Genomic DNA, 22,730 nt, shown 5'->3' with positions numbered 1-22,730 from the left:
ATCACAGTGCAGGTAACCAGAATGGGTGTGTGGTTGGCGGCATGCAACCAGAAGTAATGTGCCGAGATTGCACTGCGTGAATTATTCACCAGCCCGTAACCACTCTTGAGTGGCTTGTAGGGGTCAGTCTTTGATTTCAAGTCATCTAAAGGGCTTCTTCAGACGTTTTGTAAGCTTTTGTGAGTATGTTTGGGTGTTTATGTGTGGGAAACTTTGAATGACTCTGCTTGTTTTTGTTGTATAACTGACAGCTTGTGCCTTGAGCCCATGTGAGGCGTTCTTTTATGTGTCCCAGAGGGATCTATCTGCACAATACTTTTGCTGGCAAGCAGGACTCTGCAGAGAAAGAGGTCACACAGATGAGCTTGACACGGTTATGCTGGGGGTATTGCAGCATGGCGTCTCGGTGAGGAATAAACATCCAGAAGGAAATCGTTTGGCCAATGCACTTGGCATAGTTTTGGGTCAGCAAAGAATGTTCTGTATTTACTCTGATAGTGGAAACATTTGAATACTATAATGCTAATTTTTTTTTAAAAAACGTATTCATTCAGCATGTTTTCATTACGTTTTGTTATATGTTTGCACAATATGCTCCAGGGCTTTTTCCTGATAGTGTCTTCAAATAAACCAAGAAGCGGTAACTCACAGGCTGTGAAGAGGAGGCACATGGGAAAGCATGTGGGTGTGTCGCTAGGCAACAGGGTACATAGGCACAGATCTTGTGATGAGAATGCAGGGCTCTGGATTCAGGGGGTGTATGTTCACCGTTCAGCCCTCGAGTCCATCAACGATGTGTGGACAGAGAACCAAGTGTGATGATTAGATCAGCACCAATAGATCACGTTTAGCTGTGCAGTAGAAATGGTTTAATGGAAGCTGTTGAGCTTGCCAGGATTTCACTTAATTTTCGCTATAGCCAAGTTGAACAGTGGGGCAATACATCACCCCACTTTTTGTTTTCTTTGCCAAACGAGTCCTTGCAAGCAAAAAGCGGAACCGTAAAATGACCACTCAGGGAAAAAAGCAGACAGAAAAAGCTTAATTGGCAATGCTTCCTCCAATGATACATTGCAGTTTGGTTTTGGTTAAGTGCACAGAATTAAGGGTTGGGTATCTTTGTTTGATAACACACTATACCACTGAAATGCTGGAACAGACTGTGAAATTGAATGCTATGTATTGTTGCATGGTGGGTTTTTTTTTTTGGCATACAGGAGCAAGGCAAAACAATTCACCTTTTGTCACCAGATGTATTGAGTATTGTGTATGTATAAGGGATGTTAATCAGTCAAAAATCACACAAGTTTCTTTAATTAATCACACCTAACATTATATTGCGTACTGTCTGATAAATATATTTCCACATTGAATCTCCAAATTAATGTGTGAATTTATTTTTGGGGATATAATGAGTAATTATACAATTATACTCATTGGACATTACAGTATATTTGAAAACAATGCCTAAACTGCAAATTATCAGATTGTTTTTATTCATCATGTACTGTATTAAACATGATAGAACATTTAAATATTATAACAACTTTTAAATTAAAGCTGCAGTCCTGCATTTTTACTCTTTGTCGCCATCTCTGTTCGAAATCTGCAATTGCAAATCTGCTGTAACGAGCTTGAGCATTTAAAGTGACAGACAAGCACGCGCTTAGAATAAACAGAACGATATCGTCCGCTTGTGTGGACACTAATATAGTTATCTTTATAGTTATCGTTCTTGGCGTGAATGGGCTTCAAGAATTTAAGACTATGAAACCTCTCAAATGAAACCGACATTTTCATTCACACACGTTGAAGATCCCTGTAGCTCATCTAATATGATCAGTTATATTTCATCATTCAGTTTTGCCTTCATCTTGTGTTTTTTCAATAGCTGATCAGTGATGGCAGCGTGTGTGCGGAGGCTCTATGGGACCATGTCACTATGGACGACCAGGAGCTGGGCTTCAAAGCTGGAGACGTCATCGAAGTAGTGGACGCCACAAACAAGGAGTGGTGGTGGGGCCGGGTGTTGGACAGCGAGGGCTGGTTCCCTGCCAGCTTTGTTCGGGTAAAAGAAAGCAGACTTTCTGCTCATAAAAAAAAATTAGATTACTGTCACATAATGACATCACTATTACATTAAGCTACATTGAGGGGTCTTCGATGCACCTCTGTTCTTTTTGGCTAGGGCATTGATAAAAGGAACTGCACTTTCAACATTTAGCAGTAAATGCCAGACATTTTATCATAGTTCAAAATCGTGAACTAACCCTTAACCATTGTTGTTGATAGTTACGGGTGAACCAAGATGAGCCCATGGAGGAATACTTAGCCCATCTAGACGGGGCCTCGGAGGGGGGTGGAGCCAGCATGGGGGGCCCTTTAGGGCCCGGCCTGCCCTGCAAGGAGCAGATGAGAGCCAACGTCATCAATGAGATCATGAGCACAGAGAGGGATTATATCAAACACCTGAAAGACATCTGTGAGGTCAGTTTACCACATGACTCTGATCGATCGGTTCTACCTCAGTGTGTAGATCTTGTTACAGTCTATAATGGCACTGTGTTTACATGCTGAAAGAACATCTGGATTCACATAAGAGTAGCTGTTCCGTAACCATTACTTGACATATTTACCTTGGCTTCCAGGGCTATATAAAACAGTGCCGAAAGAGGACAGACATGTTTACCGAGGAGCAACTGCGCACTATCTTTGGCAACATCGATGAGCTCTACCGCTTCCAGAAGAAATTCGTCAAAGCCTTGGAGAAAAAATTTAACAAAGACCATCCTCACCTCAGCGAGATTGGCTCCTGCTTCTTAGAACAGGTAAGCTGACTTCGATGTAAGCGCTAAAGGAGGATAACGTTTTTACGCTTGGATTTTTATTGTGTTCTCTTCGCTTGTTTCCATCCAGCAAACAAACTTCCAGATCTACTCGGAGTATTGCAACAACCACCCCAATGCCTGCGTTCAGCTCTCCAAACTGATGAAGATCAAGAAGTATGTGTTCTTCTTTGAGGCCTGTCGCTTGCTCCAGAAGATGATTGACATTTCATTGGATGGATTCCTGCTTACTCCTGTTCAGAAGATCTGCAAGTACCCTCTTCAGCTGGCTGAACTGCTGAAGTACACCAACCCACAGCACAGGTACTTTGCTGTATTTTTCTCAGCATTTTTGCCTGTGTCATCTCGCCCTGGCTGTGGAACCAGGCCTTTGTTTTTTTTATTGATTGCGATTCATTGCACAAAAGGTTCTTTATTCTAGAAAAAGGGTCTTTTTTAAATGTTTTTCACACTAAGAAGAAATGGTTCTTCACTAAAAGGTTCTTTGGGGAGATTACAAAATGGTACTTTTATCTATTCTACTCTACAAGTGATTCTATTGCATGCATCACTGCAAAAAAAAAAAAAAACTTTTGTTTTTAAGAGTGTATCTAAATATTAGATGAAATGATTGATTGAGAATTTGTGTAGATACCACTTCATGTATATAATGGAAGAGATGCAGAGGTTTCATATACACTTGGCATTAACATGTGACTTGTATCTGGATGCTGTCTACACACACTGAAAAGACAAGTGTAAACCAGATTTGTACCGAAGTGCTTTTCACTCATAGGAAACTAACTGCATCAAAATGTATGGTAAATAATAGACATGGAAAAGGTCTGTAATAATTACGAAATGAAACATTTCCCCCCACACTTTATACATTGATCAAAAGTTACAGTAAATATATTTTTGTAATGATTCTTTTTCAAATAAATGCTGTTCTTTTGAACTATTTATTAATCATGAGTGTAATAATTTTAAGAATTTCAAATTTACTTTATTTTTTTTTATCAAATAAATGCAGCCTTAAGGAGCATAAGAAACTTGTTTCAAGTCACACACACAGCAAAAAATTTTTTATAAATAATCTACTCTATGAAAAATATTCACTGAATGATTATTATTCACAAATAAACAAAGGAGCATTATTTTTTGTTCATTTATACAAGTACCCATTTAAAACTACATACATACACGTTCATGATCACTAATGGACGAAGACAATTTGCTGAACCAGTTTTTTGAACGATTTGGTTCACATTTTGCTTATTGACATTTTACAGCTATACAAAATCTCTAATATTCTGCTTTTCAGAGATTATAAGGATGTGGAAGCTGCCTTAAACGCAATGAAGAATGTGGCCAGACTGATCAATGAGAGGAAGAGGCGTCTGGAGAATATTGACAAAATCGCCCAATGGCAGAGCTCTATAGAGGACTGGGAGGTAAATCACAGGAGCATCATGGGTGTAGAGTTCACACACTTATTCACTCCAGGTATGTTTGTGGTCTGACAGGCTCTTTTTCCCCTTCATTAGGGTGAAGACATCTTGAGCAGGAGCTCTGATCTGATTTTCTCAGGAGACCTGACCAAGATCTCCCAGCCACAGGCCAAAGGCCAGCAGCGAATGTTCTTCCTCTTTGACCACCAATTGGTTTTCTGTAAGAAGGTCAGTCACTTGCCAGGCCAGTGAGAGCAGAATCACTGTTATTTATGGCATATGTTTTTTTTTTTTTATGTGAGTGGCTCTCGACAGTATTAAAGTTGTTCATGTCTTGATTGGCATCCCAGGATCTGCTTCGGAGAGACATCCTGTACTACAAGGGTCGGTTAGACATGGATCAGATGCAAGTGGTGGATGTAGAGGATGGGAAGGAGAAGGACTTTAACGTGAGTGTGAAGAATGCCTTGAAATTGTGTTCTCCCGGAGGAGAGGAGGTCCACCTCCTGTGTGCCAAGAAACCCGAGCAGAAGCAGCGCTGGCTGCGAGCCTTTGCAGATGAACGGGAACAGGTCCAGCACGACCTCGAAACAGGTGATCAGCACTTCTTCAGTTACTGTAGGTTCTCAGAAGCAAAACGAAAAGCATTGATTTTTATTGTCTTTACATGGATCATTTTTAGATTTTTCTACAACTCATAATGCATCATTTGTTCTCCATAAACAAAAATGTTTATGACATAACCTGGCCAGTAAGCAACCAGCTAGCAATGGCAACCAGTGTCATATTTTTCATTAATATTATTTATAAAGTATTGCATGTTTGGTTAATATTTTGAATTAGATTTTATTTTTCAGGTTTCGTTTTTTATTTATTCCAGTTAGTAATTTTAGTGCTTCCTCTCAGTTTGCGATAATAACCAAACTATCGCTAATGTACATTCAAACACTTTGCAGTGCCATTTGATCATATACAAAGTTCTGCCATGAAACTCTAAATGGCGCAGGCTAATAGGTCATTTAACTCAGCCTGCTCGTAATTACATCGTTATCTAAAGGGCACAGCTAATTGGTTCCTGTGTATCAGTATCTCATGAGCTCAACCTTCAAATACTTGGTCAGCATTTGGAAACAATAATTTCCCTTGTGTTTAAATATTTTTTCTTATAATAATGTATCATTTGCAAAAAGTAAAATGCATCTGTGTAGATGAGGGAATCGTCTACAGTGTATGCGCGTTGTTCACACAGTATGTATTATGGCCAAGCATGCGTGCTTAAAATAGCATCTGAATGTACGCGCAACACGCCAGTGACTTTAGACTGTTTTTTTTTTCTGATCATTGGCCCAATTGTTTTCTGGAACTGCAAAATAGCACCAGGGATTGTTTGCACTGACCCGCCCAGGGAGCGCAAGTAGGGTTGGGTATCGAGAATCGAGTATCGATTGGAACCGGGACTAACTTTTCGTTTTTCCCGGAATCGTTCAAAAGTTAAAATTTCGATTCCTAGTTTCAATATTCACAGTCCGCCGAGCGGAAGAAGAAACCGCTGAACAACACCAACGAAGAAGCGTCTACCGGAAGTGTTGGCATAACCACGCGAGTCGAACATGAGTACCTTACGTCGGCGATCCAAAGTGTGGCTTCGCTTTTCTAAAAATAACGAAATCTCGGCAAAATGCAAAATTTGTGACAAAAGGAGTATTTTTACAAAGGAGTATTTCCTTCAGAAAGGCCGTTGGTTAGCAAGGTTAGCTAAACTTTTTTGACCCTGCCTCTTAAAAGAATCGGAATCGAGAATCGTTAGGAACCGGAATCGAAACAAGGAATCGGAATCAGAATCGTTCAAATTCAAACGATACCCAACCCTAAGCGCAAGTTCATTTCCTAGTTTACTGACGTAAAAGTCCGCTTTGCGCGGGTGCAAAATAGGAATGATAAATGCGTCACGTGTACAAAGTCATTTGCGCTGGTGCAAGATAGGGCCCTGAGAGTTGTATTTTTTTCATGACGTTTGCATTTATATTTGCTGATCATTATATATTTGTTAATGACGAACGTGTCAGTTCTCCACAGTTGATTAAGAATGATAATCAACAAGTTTATCAATGCTTTTGTTCGTCCTCCAAACAGGTTTTACGATCACAGAGGTCCAGAAGAAGCAGGCCATGTTGAATGCATCTAAAAGTCACCCAACAGGGAAGCCCAAAGGTGAATTTCAGCTGTTCTATTATGTATGATTGTATGCTAGAGAGCCCAGTTTTCAGGATACAGTATGAAATAATTTCAGTTTATCATGTAGTGAATGAGTTGTGCCATGTGTGGTCACTGTTCATCTGTTCACAAGCACGTGTTTGATGATGTTTGTGTGTTGTTTCAACATTACCGCGCTGTCCTGGAACAGCATTAGCTTTACAGCACCTTGTGGCACTCAGATCTCCATCACTTCTTCACCCAAAAACTTCCAAGTGCCTACGTTTTTCCGAACCTTCAGGACCTCTGGTTCCCAGGGCCACCTTAACTTCACCTCTCCTCCCTGAAGGCCCTCAGCGTAGGCAGGGGCGGGGGGTTAGGGTGCCTCCTGGGGTCCTGCGCAGGGCAATATCCTGGGTGTCCTCTCAAAGTAGAGAGCCGATCGAGTAGTCCAGGGTAATTCCAGAGTGTGTTAGTGTGACTTATTCGCTTATTTAACTGAGGCTGGGTAAAAAATACTGATTTTCAGATTAATCTTATCTTCATTTGAATGATATCAATATTGATTCTTTATTCTTTCTTCCTTTTTATTGAGTTGTTGCAGTAACATGCAGCAAAACTGGTGTAGTCAGATTAATGAACAAATGACTCGGTTCTTTTTACTGAATCAAAAATATAGAGCACAACCAGTGTAGTCCAGTTCAGAAACAAACGACTCTTTTATGTTTGGTTATTTTTAGTGAATCAAAAACATACAGAGTAACCAATGTAGTCTGATTTACTAACAAATGGCTCTATTAAATCTGGTTCTTTTTGGTGAATCAAAAACAGAGCACAACCAGTATAGTCCAATTCACAAATGAATGATTCTTTTAAACCGTTTTAGTGAATCAAAAAACATGATGAGCAAAAAATGTTGTCTGATTCACAAACAATCATAAAATAAATAACCATTTATCACAGTTTTCACAGAGCAGTTTATACATTTTATTACAATAATTGCCAATTGAACTGCACAGTTTAGACCATGTTGATATTATATTATTATTTTTGTAATGTACGAAATGTACAGCATTAGCTGATCAAACCGATCGACATCAAAATTCAAATGAATCAGGAAATCTGTATCGATACCCAGCTCTTTATTTACAGTAACTGTTCTAGTTTACATAATTCACTGGCAACCCATCCTTCCCTAATAAGCACACACTAAAAACCATTACAGCATAACATTTAATAATATCAGCACCAACCGACCGGAACATGCTCGTCTACTAAACCAACATGTCTACATGTATAATGTCCCAGACAAGCAACACAGTGTCGGCCCAGATCCGCTGTCTGGGTGTGTCCTGTTCGAACTCTCAGGTGTCCTGACCCCATGTTTATGTCCTTCTCCCCACAGCTGTGACCAGGCCCTACTATGACTTCCTGCTGCGTCAGAAGCACCCCACGCTCCCCACCTCCCTGCCCCAGCAGCAGGTCATCATGTTGGCCGAACCCAAACGCAAGACCTCCAATTTCTGGCACAACATCGGACGCTTGACACCGTTCAAAAAATGAGGGACATTCGCGGTTGTGCCTGAACTTGTGTTTTTATCCCAGTGTAACATTTTTATTTGTATTGTCCAATTGCGAAAGCACTTTATGGGTTTGTTACAATCACAGCATCACTCCCGGACGTTGCCGAACATCGCGGGAGGGGGGCGTTCCTGCTACCTTGTCCGGCTACTACTGCTCAACCGCTCCACTTCCCGACTAACACGACTACTGCTGCAAGTTATCGTACGGACACGCTTCATCAAAAGAGCCCCGCTTGAAGAGAGGACTTCTTTATATGTCGGTTAATTTATTTTCAAGTTTTCAATGTATGCCAGCTATCCACAGTGCCCAACTACTAGCTTTTGTATGTAATTTGATACTTTTTTGTGCAACCCATGATAAAGTTTCAAGTTTCAGGGGGTCCCGCACAAGACGAAAGTAGACCGTGTCGAGATTTATTACTGTATTAACTTCCTCAAGGCTGTCACCCGAAGTCCGTCGATATCATGCCAGTCTGTGTATGCAACTATCTCCGAACTTTCTCCTCATGAAGCTTTTCGACGACGTCCCATCGGTACTCACCGTTTCAGATGAGTGTTTCATGTACGTGCTCGATTTAATTCTGCTGCCTAAATAACGACTCCTATCTGTAACGAACTTCTCTCTGAAGTGCCATTCTAAACGTAACCCGGATGTTATGATGGGGGGTTGCATGAATTTGCTGTGAAACTCGACATTTTCGACCCAAATAAAATTCTCAATATTCTGTCATTCTGATAGATAATGGTACTATAAAATGAAAGAGTATCTTTGACAGTTGTCAAATATGTATATGATTATCTTTGACCACAAAACCAAGTATGTTAATAAAAAGCATTTGTAAGTGTTATGAATCTGACATTTGGTTAACGTAAAACTGATTTTATTATTGTTGATGTTGAAATGCTTTCTATTCCAGTTCCAATGACTACTATTATCTTTGCACAGTGTTGTTTTTGTATTATTTATACCATTATAGTATTTATTAATATTTTAAATGAGGTTTCATTTCCAGGTGTAATTTTTAGGTTTTTATTTGTGCTTTTGTCATTTTTATTAGTTTTATAATTTCTATTTAGCTTTTTTTTGTTTTTGTTTTTTGTCTTGGTAATTTTAATATTTTATTGATTTTAGTTTGTTGACAAGGCAACATTTCTCATTTCAGTTTTTAAAGGGATTGTTCACTTTGAAATTAATTTTTGATATGTTTTAGCTTACCTCAAGTGCATCCAAGATTTAGGTGTTTTTGTTTCCACAAGATTTTTCGGTCAAACCGTTGTTGTCTATCAGTCATACACTGGAGGTTAAGGGGGTCCACCCTGGGTTCACCTCAAAGAGCATGCACAGAGAAGTCAAAATTAAACATGATTTAATGACTTGTGAATGAAAGTACACATTGATGGCCTAAGACACGAAACGAGCGGTTTGTGTGAGAAAACGAACAGTATATCATGTTTACCTCGTGTAATCAAAGCCTTGCCAAATTGATCTGACGGCACGGGCGTTTCGGTCTGCGCATGCGCCTGAAGTGATCGCTTGCGCCGCGCGCCTACGTCACTCTTTGTTTATATAGAGATTTCGGAAGTTTTAACTTTCACTAAACATATTTAGATATACGGGAAACCGCAATGGAACACGATTTAGGTATATCTAAATATGTTTAGTAAAAGGTAAAACTTCCGAAATCTCCGTGTAAATATTGAGCGACGTCACACGCAAGCGATCACTTCCGGCGGAACAATGAAATGATTCAGATCACTTGGACGAGACTGATTATTACACGAGGTAAAAACTATATAAATACTTTTCTCACTCAAACCGCTTTCGTGTCTTAGGCCATCAATGTGTACTTACATTTACGAGTCATTAAATCATGTTTAATTTGGACTTCTCTGCGCATGCTCTTTGAGGTGGACCTCCATACCTGCATTATATGACTGGCAGACAACAACACTTTGACTGAAAAATGTCAAAATTGAAAATACTGTGGAAACAAAGACACCCACATCTTGGATGCCTTTGAGGTAAGCTAAAACATATCAAAAATTAATTTCAAAGTGAACTATCCCTTAGTTTAATATAATGTTTTTTTACATTTTATTTAATCTTTCAATTTTAATAGTGTTAATAACAGCTTTTGCTATCTGTCTTTCTATCATTCATTGATTTTTTTTATATATATATTTTAATTTAATTTAATCTATTTCAATTAATGAAAACAATTCTAATCGTGTTATCTTTAGTTAATAACACAGCATTTCCAAAACAATGGAAGACAAAAGAAGTGTTTCCACATACTGTCAATATTGTTGCAGTTCTGTTTGGTGCCACTACAGTGAAATTGCACTCTTCATTATTAATAAGATGTATCTAGTAGACATTTGCTGCAGTGTTTACGTTTAAATCTTTACAAAATGAAAATACTGACACCCAGTGGTCAAGATTCATGCTGACATCAGTTCACTGTTACTATGGTTTTTCAAAATTAGCATCCAGTGTTCAGTTTTGTCTGACCTTGAAACAAGACATAATTATATTAAGCAATAAGAAATTAATTTTAAGGTGTCCTTGTTACAGTCGAATTATACATTCAAATACTTAATAATTTCCAACACATACATACTATATGGTAAGGATTACGGTTAGGTTCAAGGTTATTATTACTACAGTAAGTACATATAAGATGTAAAATAAAGTGTTACCAAATATTTTTTAAAAGAAAAATAAAAGATCACACGAAACAGCAACACTGTTATATAGTTTATATAATATTTATTCGAGCACCATAGCACATTATAGCAAAATCAATTAGTTTAGCAGTAAAAAAAAATCAGTTGGCACATAAATCCGATTAATAGTTTGCAACCTCGGACTGCTGTTCGTTACTGTAAGGCTACTTATGCCGCCCCTCCAATGGCAGAGGAGGCGTTCACACAACAGGAAATGGCAGTGTAGAAGACTTTTATATTGCTTTGCGGTACATTAAATTCTGATCTCTCTCAGATCACATCTGGAGTGTTACTCTTGTCGAACCCACATCTACAATGTGATCTTAATTGAGCAGCTCCAAGTAAGTAATTGGCACTTTGCCTTTCTGATTGCCCCTTTGCCCCATCAGCCAATCAGAGTCCATGCCTGGAACACTGCTCACGGTGATCACCTGACAGGGAGAAATGAGCACACAAATACCAGTTAAGACTCCTAATGATCCATGTAATGCCTAAATCTGAGTACGGTGATGAAGGCGCACCTCATCAGCGAGAAGAGAGAGCTCACTGCTGCTGGCAGCGTCGTAGTCGTAGAGCACACGGGCCTTACGGGTGCCCGAGGTGCTGCGAAGCTCGTTGAGCGCGGGTGAAGTCTGGCTGGGTGGCGGAGCGGGCAGCGAGGCGGCCGGCGGGGCCGAGGGAACCGAGACGCTGGCGGAGGAGCTGCTAGCCGGCTGATTGTTATTAGAGAACATGGATGGAAAGCTAGAGGAAATAAGGGAGCAGTTACTACTGGTGCTTTAAATATAGAAATAACAATGTACATACTGTATATTCCTTACATCGCAATTTGACTGTTTAGCAGAAACAGGAACTGGTGTAAAATAATGAGCCCGTTCTCATCCTTTGGCTTCATATAGGTGACGCCATATGACATTTCTTTCGAAATACTACGCACATGGCGCCCTTTAGCGTCAATATAAATTAAATATAGTATTTCGACAAAATGTCATATGGCGTCACCTACGTATATGACGCCAAAGGATCAGAAATTATTGAAAATAATATATATATATTACAAACAAATGCATACAGATACAAAAGTGAGCCGACCTTCCCAGCTGTTTCTGCAGATTGACCATGTACTGGTAACACTGGGCATAATATGCAGCCTGAGCGTCCACAAAATCATTCAGACAGCGCAAGTGATGAGCCTGATGATGAAACAGAAGAGCACAACCGTCAGCGTGCATCACATACATAAAATAGACATGATTATACATCAGTGTTTCCCACAGAATCTATCATTTATTCAAATCAGAATTATTCAATCAGTTCTGACAAACAGCATCATATATTAAGATTAAAAGAATGAGCCTTTTGACTCATTTAACTCATTCATTAAAAAGAATGGCTCATAAGAGACATTTATTGAAATTGATACAAAGAATGAGCCTTTTTTTCTTATTCATTAGAACAGGCTAATAAAAGTCATTAAGACTACAAGTAATTCCTTTGCAAACTCATTTAAACTAGTAGTCATGTAGTCTTGTTATTGAGTGTAGTGAAGTCATCAAATTTAAAAGGGTGTAATTTGAAGTTGTTTTGCAGGACCTATCACATTTAATAGAAACTCTTAAAGGGATACTCCACTTTTTTTTTTGGAAATAGGCTCATTTTACCACTCCCCCGGAGTTAAACAGTTGAGTTTTACCGTTTTCAAATCCATTCAGCCGATTTTCAGATATTTAGAAGAATATTAGTAACCAGACAGTTTCTGGTCTCATTGACTTCCATAGTAGGAAAAAATATACTATGGAAGTGAATGAGACCAGGAACTGTCTGTTTACTGATACTCTTCTAAATATCAGAAAATCGGATAAATACATTCGAAAACGGTAAAACCCAACAGTTTTTCTCTGGGGGAGTGGTAAAATGAGTCTATTTCCAAAAAAAAGTGGAGTATCCCTTTAAAGACAGGGGTGCCTTGATCCACTATCCTGCAAAGTTGAGCTCCAGCCCTGATGAAACACACCTGCACCAGATTGAAGATCTTCAAGAGCAGGCGTTCCCAGTCCCAGTCTCTGTACATTTTGTACTTCTCTTATCTGACAGAGTCAGTTGAGGGGTGGGTTTCATTAGACCATATGTGTTTCGCGAAGTGAATTAATAGTGTATTTGGGAATCTTATGGGAGATTCCAACACACCCCAATCTACTTCATTTTTTTAGGTGCTGCTGATAATAATATAGAGTGCTTCAAACAGGAAATCTTAGTTTAATCTCCTTACTTATGCTGCCCGTAAGAGTATTTTTCTTAAATGGATCTCTGATAAACTGCCAACAGTGTCAGAGTGGCATAAAGTCATATTTGATTTTCTTTTACTGGAATATACTAACTGGTCAAAGGGGAAAATTGAATGTTTTATCAGATATGGACCCCCTTTTTAAGTACTTAGGTCCCAGGATTTCACTTATCTTTTTGCAAAAGCTTGGCAGGTCAATATGAACCTATTTTTTTGTTGTCTTTTGACGATGCATGCATCTGGTTTATGTTGGAAAGTGCTTGTGATCTGTGGTTGCTGTTCTCTTCTATTGTTTTATTATGTTAAAGAATAAAAAAATTATAATAATTTTATATTATGGCATAAACTTTAAAGGGTTAGTTCACCCAAAATTTACCCTCATGTCGTTCCAAACCCATAAGACCTTTATTCATCTTCGGAAAACACAAATGAACATCTTTTTGAGTTTTCTTCTGTCCCTCCATTGACGCAACAGTCACTTTGATGCTTTAAAATGTTCAAAAAGAGATGGTAAAACGAATCCATATGAATTGAGCAATAGTCCAAATTGTTTGAAGAGACTCGACTGCTTTCCAATGACGAACAGATTGAATTTATGTGAACTGATGTGCGAGTTGATGAATGTTTATGTGTGAATAAAAGCCTAAATCCAATCTGTTAATCATACAAAGTGATCTTGTCTCTTCAGAAAATTTGGACTAAACGACTCAGCTCATGGATTAGTTTTACGATATATTTACAAACTTGTTGAAGTGTCAAAATGGTAGTTGCGTAGACTGGGAAATAAAGGGACAGAAGAAAACTCTCAGATTTTCTCAAAAAGATTGTGAGTAACACTTTACTTGAAGGGGTGTGCATAGGACGAATATGAATATGAAGGAAGTTTTATGCATGTTTATGACAACTGTCATTAAGTGTCATTCGCTCAGTTATGACATTTTTTAATGCAATATGACATTGTTTAAGATGTCTTTGTTATGACACCTTGACATAAACCAATACATCATAACCTGCAGTGTCTGTCATGACAACTTGACATTACTAAGACAACCCAACCTGTCATAAACATGACATAGCAGATTAATTATCAAACTTAAGAAACCACCTAGTTTTATTGGTTAACATAATCAGGTGGTTGGTTTTGACATTGGCTGTCATGAAGCCATTATAACTTTTTAATGACAAATTCAATTAGTACCACTGTACTAATCTTGACACAGTTATAATGGCCTCATGACAGCCAATGTCAAAGCCAACCACATGACAGTTTAACGTAATTTTATGTCAAGTTGTCATGACAAAGACACTGACAGGTTATGACGTCATGGTTTATGTCAAGATGTCCTAACAAAGACATCTTAAACAATGTCATATTTGCATTCAAAATGTTATTATTGAGCGAAAAACAATGACAGTTGTCATAAACATGCATGAACCTTACTTCATATTCAAGACATATCTCATGTCATGGTTATGAAGGTGTCATATCAGTCTTATGCACACCCCTTCAAGTAAAGTGTTACCGATTTGTGTTTCGAAGATGAACGAAAGCCGTCTAATATGTGCGACTTGAGTTCCATCTGTGTTTGATGACATTGCTGGTTGTTGTTAATGAACACATTTTGTTAAGTGAAGTGAATTCATCAGATATCTGGTGCTAAGCAGTGAACACTGCATAGGGACTCTGTCAATCAGGATGCACCCAGGTTCATAGCGCTCTCTTCTAATGAGCTGATGATCTGAATCAAGTGTGCGAGATAAGAGAAAGATACAAACTGTGAAGAGTGCAGAGGCGCAAGGACTGGAATTGGGATCCCCATTCAAACCACTTCACCAGAAATCCTGCCTTGCTGCTAATTGTTGGTTTAGGTGACAGTGAGGGTTGGTTTAGGGATCCGTTTGGTGTAGGCAATCAGTACTGTGATTGACATGACCAATAAAACTAGTTTACGCAGAACTGGTTTTGGGAGAACAAGAAAAATCCCACCAGTTCAGGAGCACAGGAGACAGGCGTGTTTGATGAGGGTTGGATCTGAACTCTGCAGCTCGGTAGATCGCCAGGAACAGGTTAGGGCACCCCTGGATCTCATTCTGGCATCATTAACTCACCCTCATGTCGTTCCAAGACCATTTGCCTTTATTCTGATGACCACAAAAGACATTCTGAACAAATTTCCTTAAAGGGATACTCCACTTTTTTTTTGGAAATAGGCTTATTTTACCACTCCCCCAGAGTTAAACAGTTGGGTTTTACCGTTTTCGAATGTATTCAGCTGATTTTCTGATATTTAGAAGAATATCAGTAAACAGACAGTTTCTGGTCTCATTCACTTCCATAGTATATTTCTTTCCTACTATGGAAGTCAATGAGACCAGAAACTGTCTGGTTACTGTTATTCTTCTAAATATCAGAAAATCGACTGAATGGATTCGAAAACGGTAAAACCCAACTGTTTAACTCTGGGGGGAGTGGTAAAATGAGCCTATTTCCAAAAAAAGTGGAGTATCCCTTTAAACCATTTTGGGGACAACCAATTATATATGAAAAAAAAAAAATTGTGTCAAGAAATAAGTCATAGTGGTTTGAGCTGTTATGAGGATGAGTAAAGGATGACAGAATTTTCCTTTGGATGAACTGTCCCTTTAACTTGTGTAAAGCATTATTTTGCCATGGTGCTGCAGTGGTGCAGGAATCACTGATATACACAAAGGATGTGTGAGCGTACATGAGTGCTGCCGATACCCTCCAGCAGAAGTCTGGTGATCTCGGCCTGCCGGTCAAACTCACTCTGTGCTATCCTCAGTTCTGTCTCTGCCTAAGGGAAACACACACACACAAAATCACATCACATATATCCCCACAAACAGGTTCAGAATCACTAAGCTGCTGTAAGCCGAGTCAGGTGGTAATATAATCAGGTTTGAAGCTCCCTCTTCTGGACACAAGTATGATGTTTGAGTTGTGTGTAAGAGCAGTTCCTCATTCATGTGGCAGGGTGAGTTGATGTCAGACAGCACAAGCACAGATAACAGGGCGGTTTTCTCCGTTTTCTTCACCAGTGTTAGGGGAGGAAAGACTCAAGCGCACTCACCTGCTGCACCTCCTCTGTCCACAGCTGGCCAGCATTCAGAAACAGTAACAAACTTGTCAGGTCAAGTAAACAGATCAACTCAAACCACACAAACCGATCACTCCTCACAATCAACAACTTTCATAACTGCCTGGAGCCGTTATGTTAGGGAGGTTTAATGGTGTCAAAATTCATGCACAGACACATTCACTGGGAGGAACCAAAACAGGGAGCTGTTCATTCCTTATGCACAACACTGAAACATGAGCCAAACACATTCACCTCATAGTGTTTACTGAAGTGCTGAATCTGGCATGCTAAAGAAATTTTATACTATTCTGAAATGTATTTGAATGAACATTGAAATACTTAACCAATGTGACAATATATATCATCTATTTATAAGGATATTCCTGTCAAATAAAATGGTATTAATATCAAATTTTATAAAATTTTGTCTTAAAAACAAAACAATAAACTCAATTGTTTTAAATGGTACAAATGAATTTACACATACTGTTTTGTATAAAAATGCATTTACATTAGATTTTAGTGTTAATAAATTATTAGTTTAATTTAAATTTAGAAAATAAAAAAATATTAGTTTGATTTAAATATAGAAAATAAAAAAATATTAGTTTAATTTAAATTTAGAAAATAAAACATTGATTATGCCAAATGTTATTTAAATGTAAAATAGAGGAAATGAGGATCACAATTGAATATCCAATATCAGCTAATAATATAATAAATTATAAATATATAAATAAATGATAAATATACAAGTAAATAAAAAAGATCAAATATTTATAATTGATATTGTGCATCTTAATGTTATCTGAGACAGGCACAGAAGACACGTATTCATATATTATCAATGGACAGATGAAAAACAAAACCACACCAAACACAGTTACTGCATTCTGTTGCCCTCAAAGTAAAATAAAAGATCAGTATTCGCATTTACCAGCACTGAGGTTTTGTGTGAACCCAAAAACACATAAATTAACACTGCTATTTCTGTTCAGTTAGACAGAAAAACAAGCATGTGTTGATCAAGATGTGTTTTTTGAGTGTAAAAATGTTCTTTCCACAGAATGATTCTCTCCAAAGATGGTGGATTTTGTGAAAGGCAAGAGAGGGCAGATGTTTTATTAGACACAACAGACAAACCTTTAGCCACCTGACATGCAAGAAGCTGAGCATGTAAGAAAAGTGAGCCACATACTCCTCTCCCAGCGGAGAGCTTGAGTTCAGCTCCTTCAGACGGAGGCAGGCAAGCAGAGAGACAGAGAGAGACATAATGAGGGAGAACTGTGGAAAATAAGAGAGGTTAGTGATCCAAAGACAGCAGTGCACGCACACGCAAAAGGGCATTTAACACAAGCATCACCTCTGTTAGTTACACTGCGCTAAGAGCATTAGAGAGCTGGCGGCTAGCGTGGGAAAGAGGAAGAAACAGCTTTCACCCTTCAAAATTTATCTCGGGTAAGCTAGAAATGCCACTGAAGAAAAAAGCAGTTTATTATAGCATTCTGTCTCTCTGTGTGTGCGTGTGTGTAAAATACTAACTGCAGAACGAGCATCAGCCACTCTGGCCTTCTTCATTCTGTTTTTGGCTGCATCCAGATCTAGACGCTTATTCTGAAGCAGTTTGCGCTCTTTCTGTAAAGACAGAACACAACAACAGATAAATGAAACGGTTTAAAATATTAAATATATAACATCATATATTATGGTCAAAGGTACTGTATATGTTCAGTGGTATGCTGATGCTCACAGATATGGTTTTAAAATCTCCCTCAATGAAGTTCCTGAAGGGAGTGAGGAAATTGATGGCGGCACTGTGAATGAACTCTTTTTCCGCGCTGCCTAACAGCTTCTCAGTCTCCCCACATTTAACAAGAGCACTACCTGCAGCACATCAGAGGACAAGACAAGACATTCATCTCAGCACACACACACTCATTGAGATAAATTCATCAGCTTTAAATTACGTTCACGGAATATATGGATTTCGATGTAGATTGACAGCCACACTTCTGCGTTCTTTCACACTATACACAATCCTATATATATATATATATATACACAAACACTACTGTTCATTTTTTTATGCATTAAATTGATCAGTGACAGTAGAGTCATTTATAATGTTACAAAATTTGTAATGTATCTATTTTATAAATGGTCTTTGTTTCCCGTTTACACTTCTGGGCTTCGGGGTCTATACGACCCCAACAATTGATTGAGTAATTGTACATAAAATATACATTTTTAATCATACAAATAATATATAATTTTTTTTTGTTTACTTCTCATCTATTCATTAATGCTTTGTTTTTGGAGATATAAAGTACTTTTGTATCCATATACCACACAATTCCTCAACTAAACCATTAGCTTGCATTTGAATTTTTTTTTTATTTTTATAATACGTTGCATTTATGCTCTAGTACTAGGCCTTCATTTCTGTGTAAAAATGTTCAGATTTATGCCGGATTTTTTTTTTTTTTTGACACATGAAGAAAATATATTTCCGACTATATTTCAATTTAAATTATATTTTAGACCCTGAAGACCAGAAGTGTAAACATTTTCTTTACATACCTTCAGAACAACCGAATCAAGCACAGTTTTTTGTGTGTGTATAGATAGATAATGTACTGTATGAAAAGTCACAAAATCTTATTCCACTGAGATTATTCCCTTTTTTTTATTAAGTAAAAGTCGATTGGGGTCGTATAGACCCCATGACCCGATTGAGGGCTACGCAGCACAACTGTTTAACAGCTATGTTTCCATCCACACATTTTTATACGAATGAAAAATGCCTTTTGGAAACAGTAAAATTCGATTGAATTGAACGAATACCGACTCAAATGAAATGTGTTCGGTCTCATCGGATTTGATCTTGATCGATATACGGCTTATGCGATAAACGCTGATGGAAACGTTATTATGGCGCGATCCATTTTGCCTAGCAAAACTTTGTTTGCTTGAATGTTGTGCAATTCGGTGAGAAAATGAATGGAAAAACATGTCTCAAATCAATTCGATATACCAATTTGATCGCAAAACAGCATGTGACGTCATTACGCACATGTTTTTATTCGCTCTAAAAGCCGTTGGATGGAAACGCACCTTCACAAGCTTCATTCGCATGAGGTTTTCAGATGATTCGATTGATAAGTAGATGGAAACTTGGCTATTGATAATAATAAGAAATGTTTTTTTGAGCAGCAAATCATCATATTAGAATGATTTCTGAAGAATCATGTGACACTGAAGAGTAAGACTGGAGTCATGATGCTGAAAATTCAGCTTTGACATCACAGGAGTAAATATTTATTTATTTATTACTGTTTTTACTGTATTTTTGTTCAAATAAAGTAAGCCTTGGTGACTTATCTAGTGTACACATATACCTACATATTAGTTGTATAAAAAGTATAAAATTAGTTGCATGACCGTGACCTAATATACTGAATGAATCAAGCTTACAAGACAGCACATAGGTTAAGAAAATAAATAGACAAAAAATGTTTAATTACAAGAGCCAGTGTTTATTCAAACTCAAGTCATGTGTGAAGGTGTCATTTCTTCACAATAAACCATAGGTATCCCTTTATAATAACAATCAATAGAAAGCTGCTTGTCTGAAGAAGTGTTGGCATTTTTGTGACGTCGCCAAAATTTCATGGCCCCAAAAACTAGCGGAGGGTCCAGGATCAGTGGGACGAGATCACGTAATGAGCTTACCGTACGCAGTTCCAGGTCCGAACTCGTGTCCCGAGTCGATCATGCACTCCCCTAGCAACTCGTGATTGTTGGCCCTTGTTGGGACTTTTTTGTCCAGCTTCTCGTAAAGGAACTCCTCCATCCGGACATCTACACACATCAGACAAATTCAATTAAGACGGAGTCAGATGAGACCACATGCAACCTCTTAAGCAAGGCTGGTCACCCACAGGCACAAATTATTACTGCCGCTGAACATCACAAATATCTTACAAAGAGTTACTATTGATATGTGTGCTTGTGCTGCTTAGGAAACAAAGCAAAGTAAACCTCTATGCCACCAAAAGCCAAAATAAAGATAGAGATGTGTTTCTTTCTTAATTCTAAGACAGCCTAAGATCATAAATGCAAGATATAACCCACTTTGTTTTGACTTCCTGGCTAAACAGCTAAAAATACTCAGGCTGGGTCCTAATCCCGTTGCAAAGAACAGATGGGGAACCTAACACTCCTGTTCTGCAATTAGGATTACTACAATAGCGGGATGATTTCACAAACTGTAATGCTGAGTTCATTTCATGTTGACTTGCAGCATTGCTGAACTACAGTCCTGTTTGATCGCACGCATTTCTTCTTACTAGGGTTCGGCTGCAGCACAACTTCGGTCTGTTTCATGATCTTCTCCGTCCAGTGTTTGGTGGATTCTGCCCGAATTAAAAGAGTCTCCAGGTGGGCGTCCAGCTCAGTCTTCTCCGCCTGCCCAAACGTCTCCTCTGTTAACTACATGGATTACAAACAGTTTGTTGACAGACAGTTCTGACACATGACAGTTCAGCAGTATAGTTTACATATTACAGTTGACAGTGTTTAAGTTCACACATTATAGCTGTGGCTTCAAAACCAAAACCTAGTGAGCTGCTGACCTAAACTTCATTTCCGGCCAACTTTTTTTTCCACTGTTCACATGAATAATAAAATTATATTCGGTCATTGACAAATAAAGCTTCACAAATCTTTTCAAAACTGATATAATGCATTTTTTTTTAGTCTAGAACAATTGTTTACTTTCAAACACTTTCAAAGTCTTTACTTTAAATTTATTTTGACCATTTTTTATGTCAGGCGGTACAACCAAATAGTATCCCTATCCTGTACCTGTGCACATCAGGAGCTGAACCTTCATATTGGTTTTTTTTTCTTTATTGTTTGTTTATTTGCTGTTGAAAGTCTGTTTTTTTCTTTGGACTCTATTCCCTTTATTTTGTTACTTCCTGGAGCCGGAACGTAACAGTTGTGTACATACTGTAGTTGTACCACCTGACATTGAGTACCAACCTACCCATACTTGATATGATCAGTTTCTACCAGTATATCAGAGAGATCTAAACCTTTCCACTTTGCCACAAGAATCAGTTGTGCTTATCATGTTTACTGTTATTACATTGTCAATTCATAATAAACGAGGGATGTTTGCAGTGCCACCCTGACATCTGAGAATATACAAATTGCTGGACAAATTTGTTTAAATTATCTCAAAAGCTTTAAAACTACTGCCATATATAAAATGTTTATATGAAAAGTTCAAACCTAAATAGGAATAAGAAACAAAATAAAAACTGTCACCACTCCAATGTTGCATTTACCAATGCATTTTAATTAAAATGTAGGCTATGTTCTGTAAAGCTACAAAAAGAGATGTTAGGCAGAATGACAGTTTTGGTTTCCACTTCCAATCACTTTCAAATGGTAAAACGTAGTAACGTGAATGGTGACGTCGGCTGTCAATTCATTACAATCTGATTTTGTGGAGGAGTGAGAAGTCAAACAAACACGAGGGTGAGTAAATGAAGACACACACAGCTGTCAATTTGTCTGAACTGTACTTTTAAGTAAAGTAAATAAAAACAGTTTAAAGACAAAACAAGAGACTAACACCCCGTCTTGAGGGTTTTAAAGAAATTTATAGACATTAACGTTATACCTGCACAGCACGGCTGAGGAAAGTGCCCGCGTCCGCTGCTAGTCGTCTGACGTTGAACTCCATGTCTGTGTTTATGAATAAACCGATGTTTTTAAACCTTCAGTCTGAACTGAAGCCTGTTAGCAAACACAGATTAGCCTGCTATTATAGCCTCTGTCCGTCTGGCCAAAACACTTCTGAATTCAGCTCGCTTTGTTTTGATAAGCGTGTAGTCCATGTAAGAAAACGCAACTGGAAAGATATGAAATGAAAAATAAACGCGTGAGGCTGTGTTAAGGCTGTCTGGTGTGTATTGTGATGTATCTGTCAGTTGTGTTGCTGCTAACGCTGAGCAGCAGCTGTTGTTGGAGTGTGTGAGTGTGAGAAGAGAGGAAGGACAAACTCAACGAGAGCCAGCGGGTGTGTCTCAATAGTGTGTGTGCTGCCTACTTAGCAGTTTGGCTATAAAATATAACACAGTCTCTATATCTATAGTATTTGGAAAAATACTATTTGGTTGGTTCTGACAAAGAGCCAAAGAGTGAGAACATTATTGTTAACTTAATATTTGGCACATTTAGCTTGACAAACTAACAAAGTGAACCATAGATAAATAATTAATTAATCCACAGATAGTTATGAATAAATCAATAAATAATAGGAAATTAGCAATGTTGTGAGAGGCTAAATGAAAAATATATGTCTCTTCCATAGCCTGTCAAACATAAAAGCATAAATAAATAAACAAATACAACAAACTAATTTGCTATAATTTTAAATTTTAATTTAAAATTAAATAAAAAAAATGTTAAAAAAAATACAATTTTATGTTGTTAAACAAAACAGGGAATAATAGGAAATTACAAATAAATAAACCAAATAAAATAAGGTGATA

The 22,730-nt window shown here is 38.0% G+C and overlaps 2 protein-coding genes across 7 annotated transcripts in view; one reads left to right on the top strand and one right to left on the bottom strand.

The window, feature by feature from the left end:
• The window catches only part of arhgef4 (Rho guanine nucleotide exchange factor 4), an 81,354-nt gene extending 72,445 nt beyond the window's left edge, over positions 1 to 8,909 (top strand). For 4 of the 5 annotated variants that reach the window (XM_039676675.2, XM_039676670.2, XM_039676673.2 and 1 more), the window contains 10 exons: positions 1,892 to 2,068; positions 2,293 to 2,487; positions 2,649 to 2,828; positions 2,917 to 3,149; positions 4,150 to 4,279; positions 4,373 to 4,504; positions 4,627 to 4,870; positions 6,410 to 6,487; positions 6,681 to 6,925; positions 7,875 to 8,015. In XM_039676675.2, the coding sequence (XP_039532609.2) occupies positions 1,892 to 2,068; positions 2,293 to 2,487; positions 2,649 to 2,828; positions 2,917 to 3,149; positions 4,150 to 4,279; positions 4,373 to 4,504; positions 4,627 to 4,870; positions 6,410 to 6,487; positions 6,681 to 6,919 (1,608 nt within the window). In that variant the 3' untranslated portion in view covers positions 6,920 to 6,925; positions 7,875 to 8,015. Of the gene's footprint in view, positions 1 to 1,891; positions 2,069 to 2,292; positions 2,488 to 2,648; positions 2,829 to 2,916; positions 3,150 to 4,149; positions 4,280 to 4,372; positions 4,505 to 4,626; positions 4,871 to 6,409; positions 6,488 to 6,680; positions 6,926 to 7,874 lie in introns of all 5 variants that reach the window. The other variant, XM_039676671.2, reaches the window with a different exon arrangement.
• Positions 8,910 to 10,797: 1,888 nt separating this feature from the next.
• sh3glb1b (SH3-domain GRB2-like endophilin B1b) lies at positions 10,798 to 22,228 on the bottom strand. 2 transcript variants are annotated; one of them, XM_039676687.2, is made up of 11 exons: positions 21,857 to 22,228; positions 20,514 to 20,655; positions 19,897 to 20,025; positions 17,915 to 18,048; positions 17,707 to 17,799; positions 17,308 to 17,394; positions 16,156 to 16,179; positions 15,790 to 15,879; positions 11,872 to 11,972; positions 11,301 to 11,523; positions 10,798 to 11,210 (listed from the first exon to the last, which is right to left on the bottom strand). In XM_039676687.2, exons 1-11 carry the CDS (start codon positions 21,917 to 21,919, stop codon positions 11,103 to 11,105), a joined length of 1,194 nt encoding a protein of 397 aa, XP_039532621.2. In that variant the 5' UTR covers positions 21,920 to 22,228; the 3' UTR covers positions 10,798 to 11,102. The 2 variants fall into 2 exon arrangements, with proteins under 2 accessions (XP_039532621.2, XP_039532622.2); XM_039676688.2 differs by lacking the exons at positions 16,156 to 16,179; positions 17,308 to 17,394 and having other exon boundaries at positions 21,857 to 22,227.
• Positions 22,229 to 22,730: the final 502 nt, after the last annotated feature.

This window comes from Pimephales promelas, chromosome 5, assembly GCF_988280905.1.
Source record: "Pimephales promelas chromosome 5, fPimPro1.hap1.1, whole genome shotgun sequence".
NCBI classification, from domain to species: domain Eukaryota; kingdom Metazoa; phylum Chordata; class Actinopteri; order Cypriniformes; family Leuciscidae; genus Pimephales; species Pimephales promelas.
The sequence above is the reverse complement of the archived record's forward strand: the minus strand, read 5'-3'. Positions and strand labels throughout refer to the sequence as shown.

Coding starts and splice junctions, on each gene's coding strand:
- sh3glb1b (XM_039676687.2), bottom strand. CDS start 21,919: ATGGAGTTCAACGTCAGACGACTAGCAGCGGACGCGGGCACTTTCCTC. Junction 11,973..15,789: donor AGGGTATCGGCAGCACTCAT/GTACGCTCACAC, acceptor TTTCATCATCAG/GCTCATCACTTGCGCTGTCT. Junction 11,211..11,300: donor TCTCTCTTCTCGCTGATGAG/GTGCGCCTTCAT, acceptor TCTCCCTGTCAG/GTGATCACCGTGAGCAGTGT.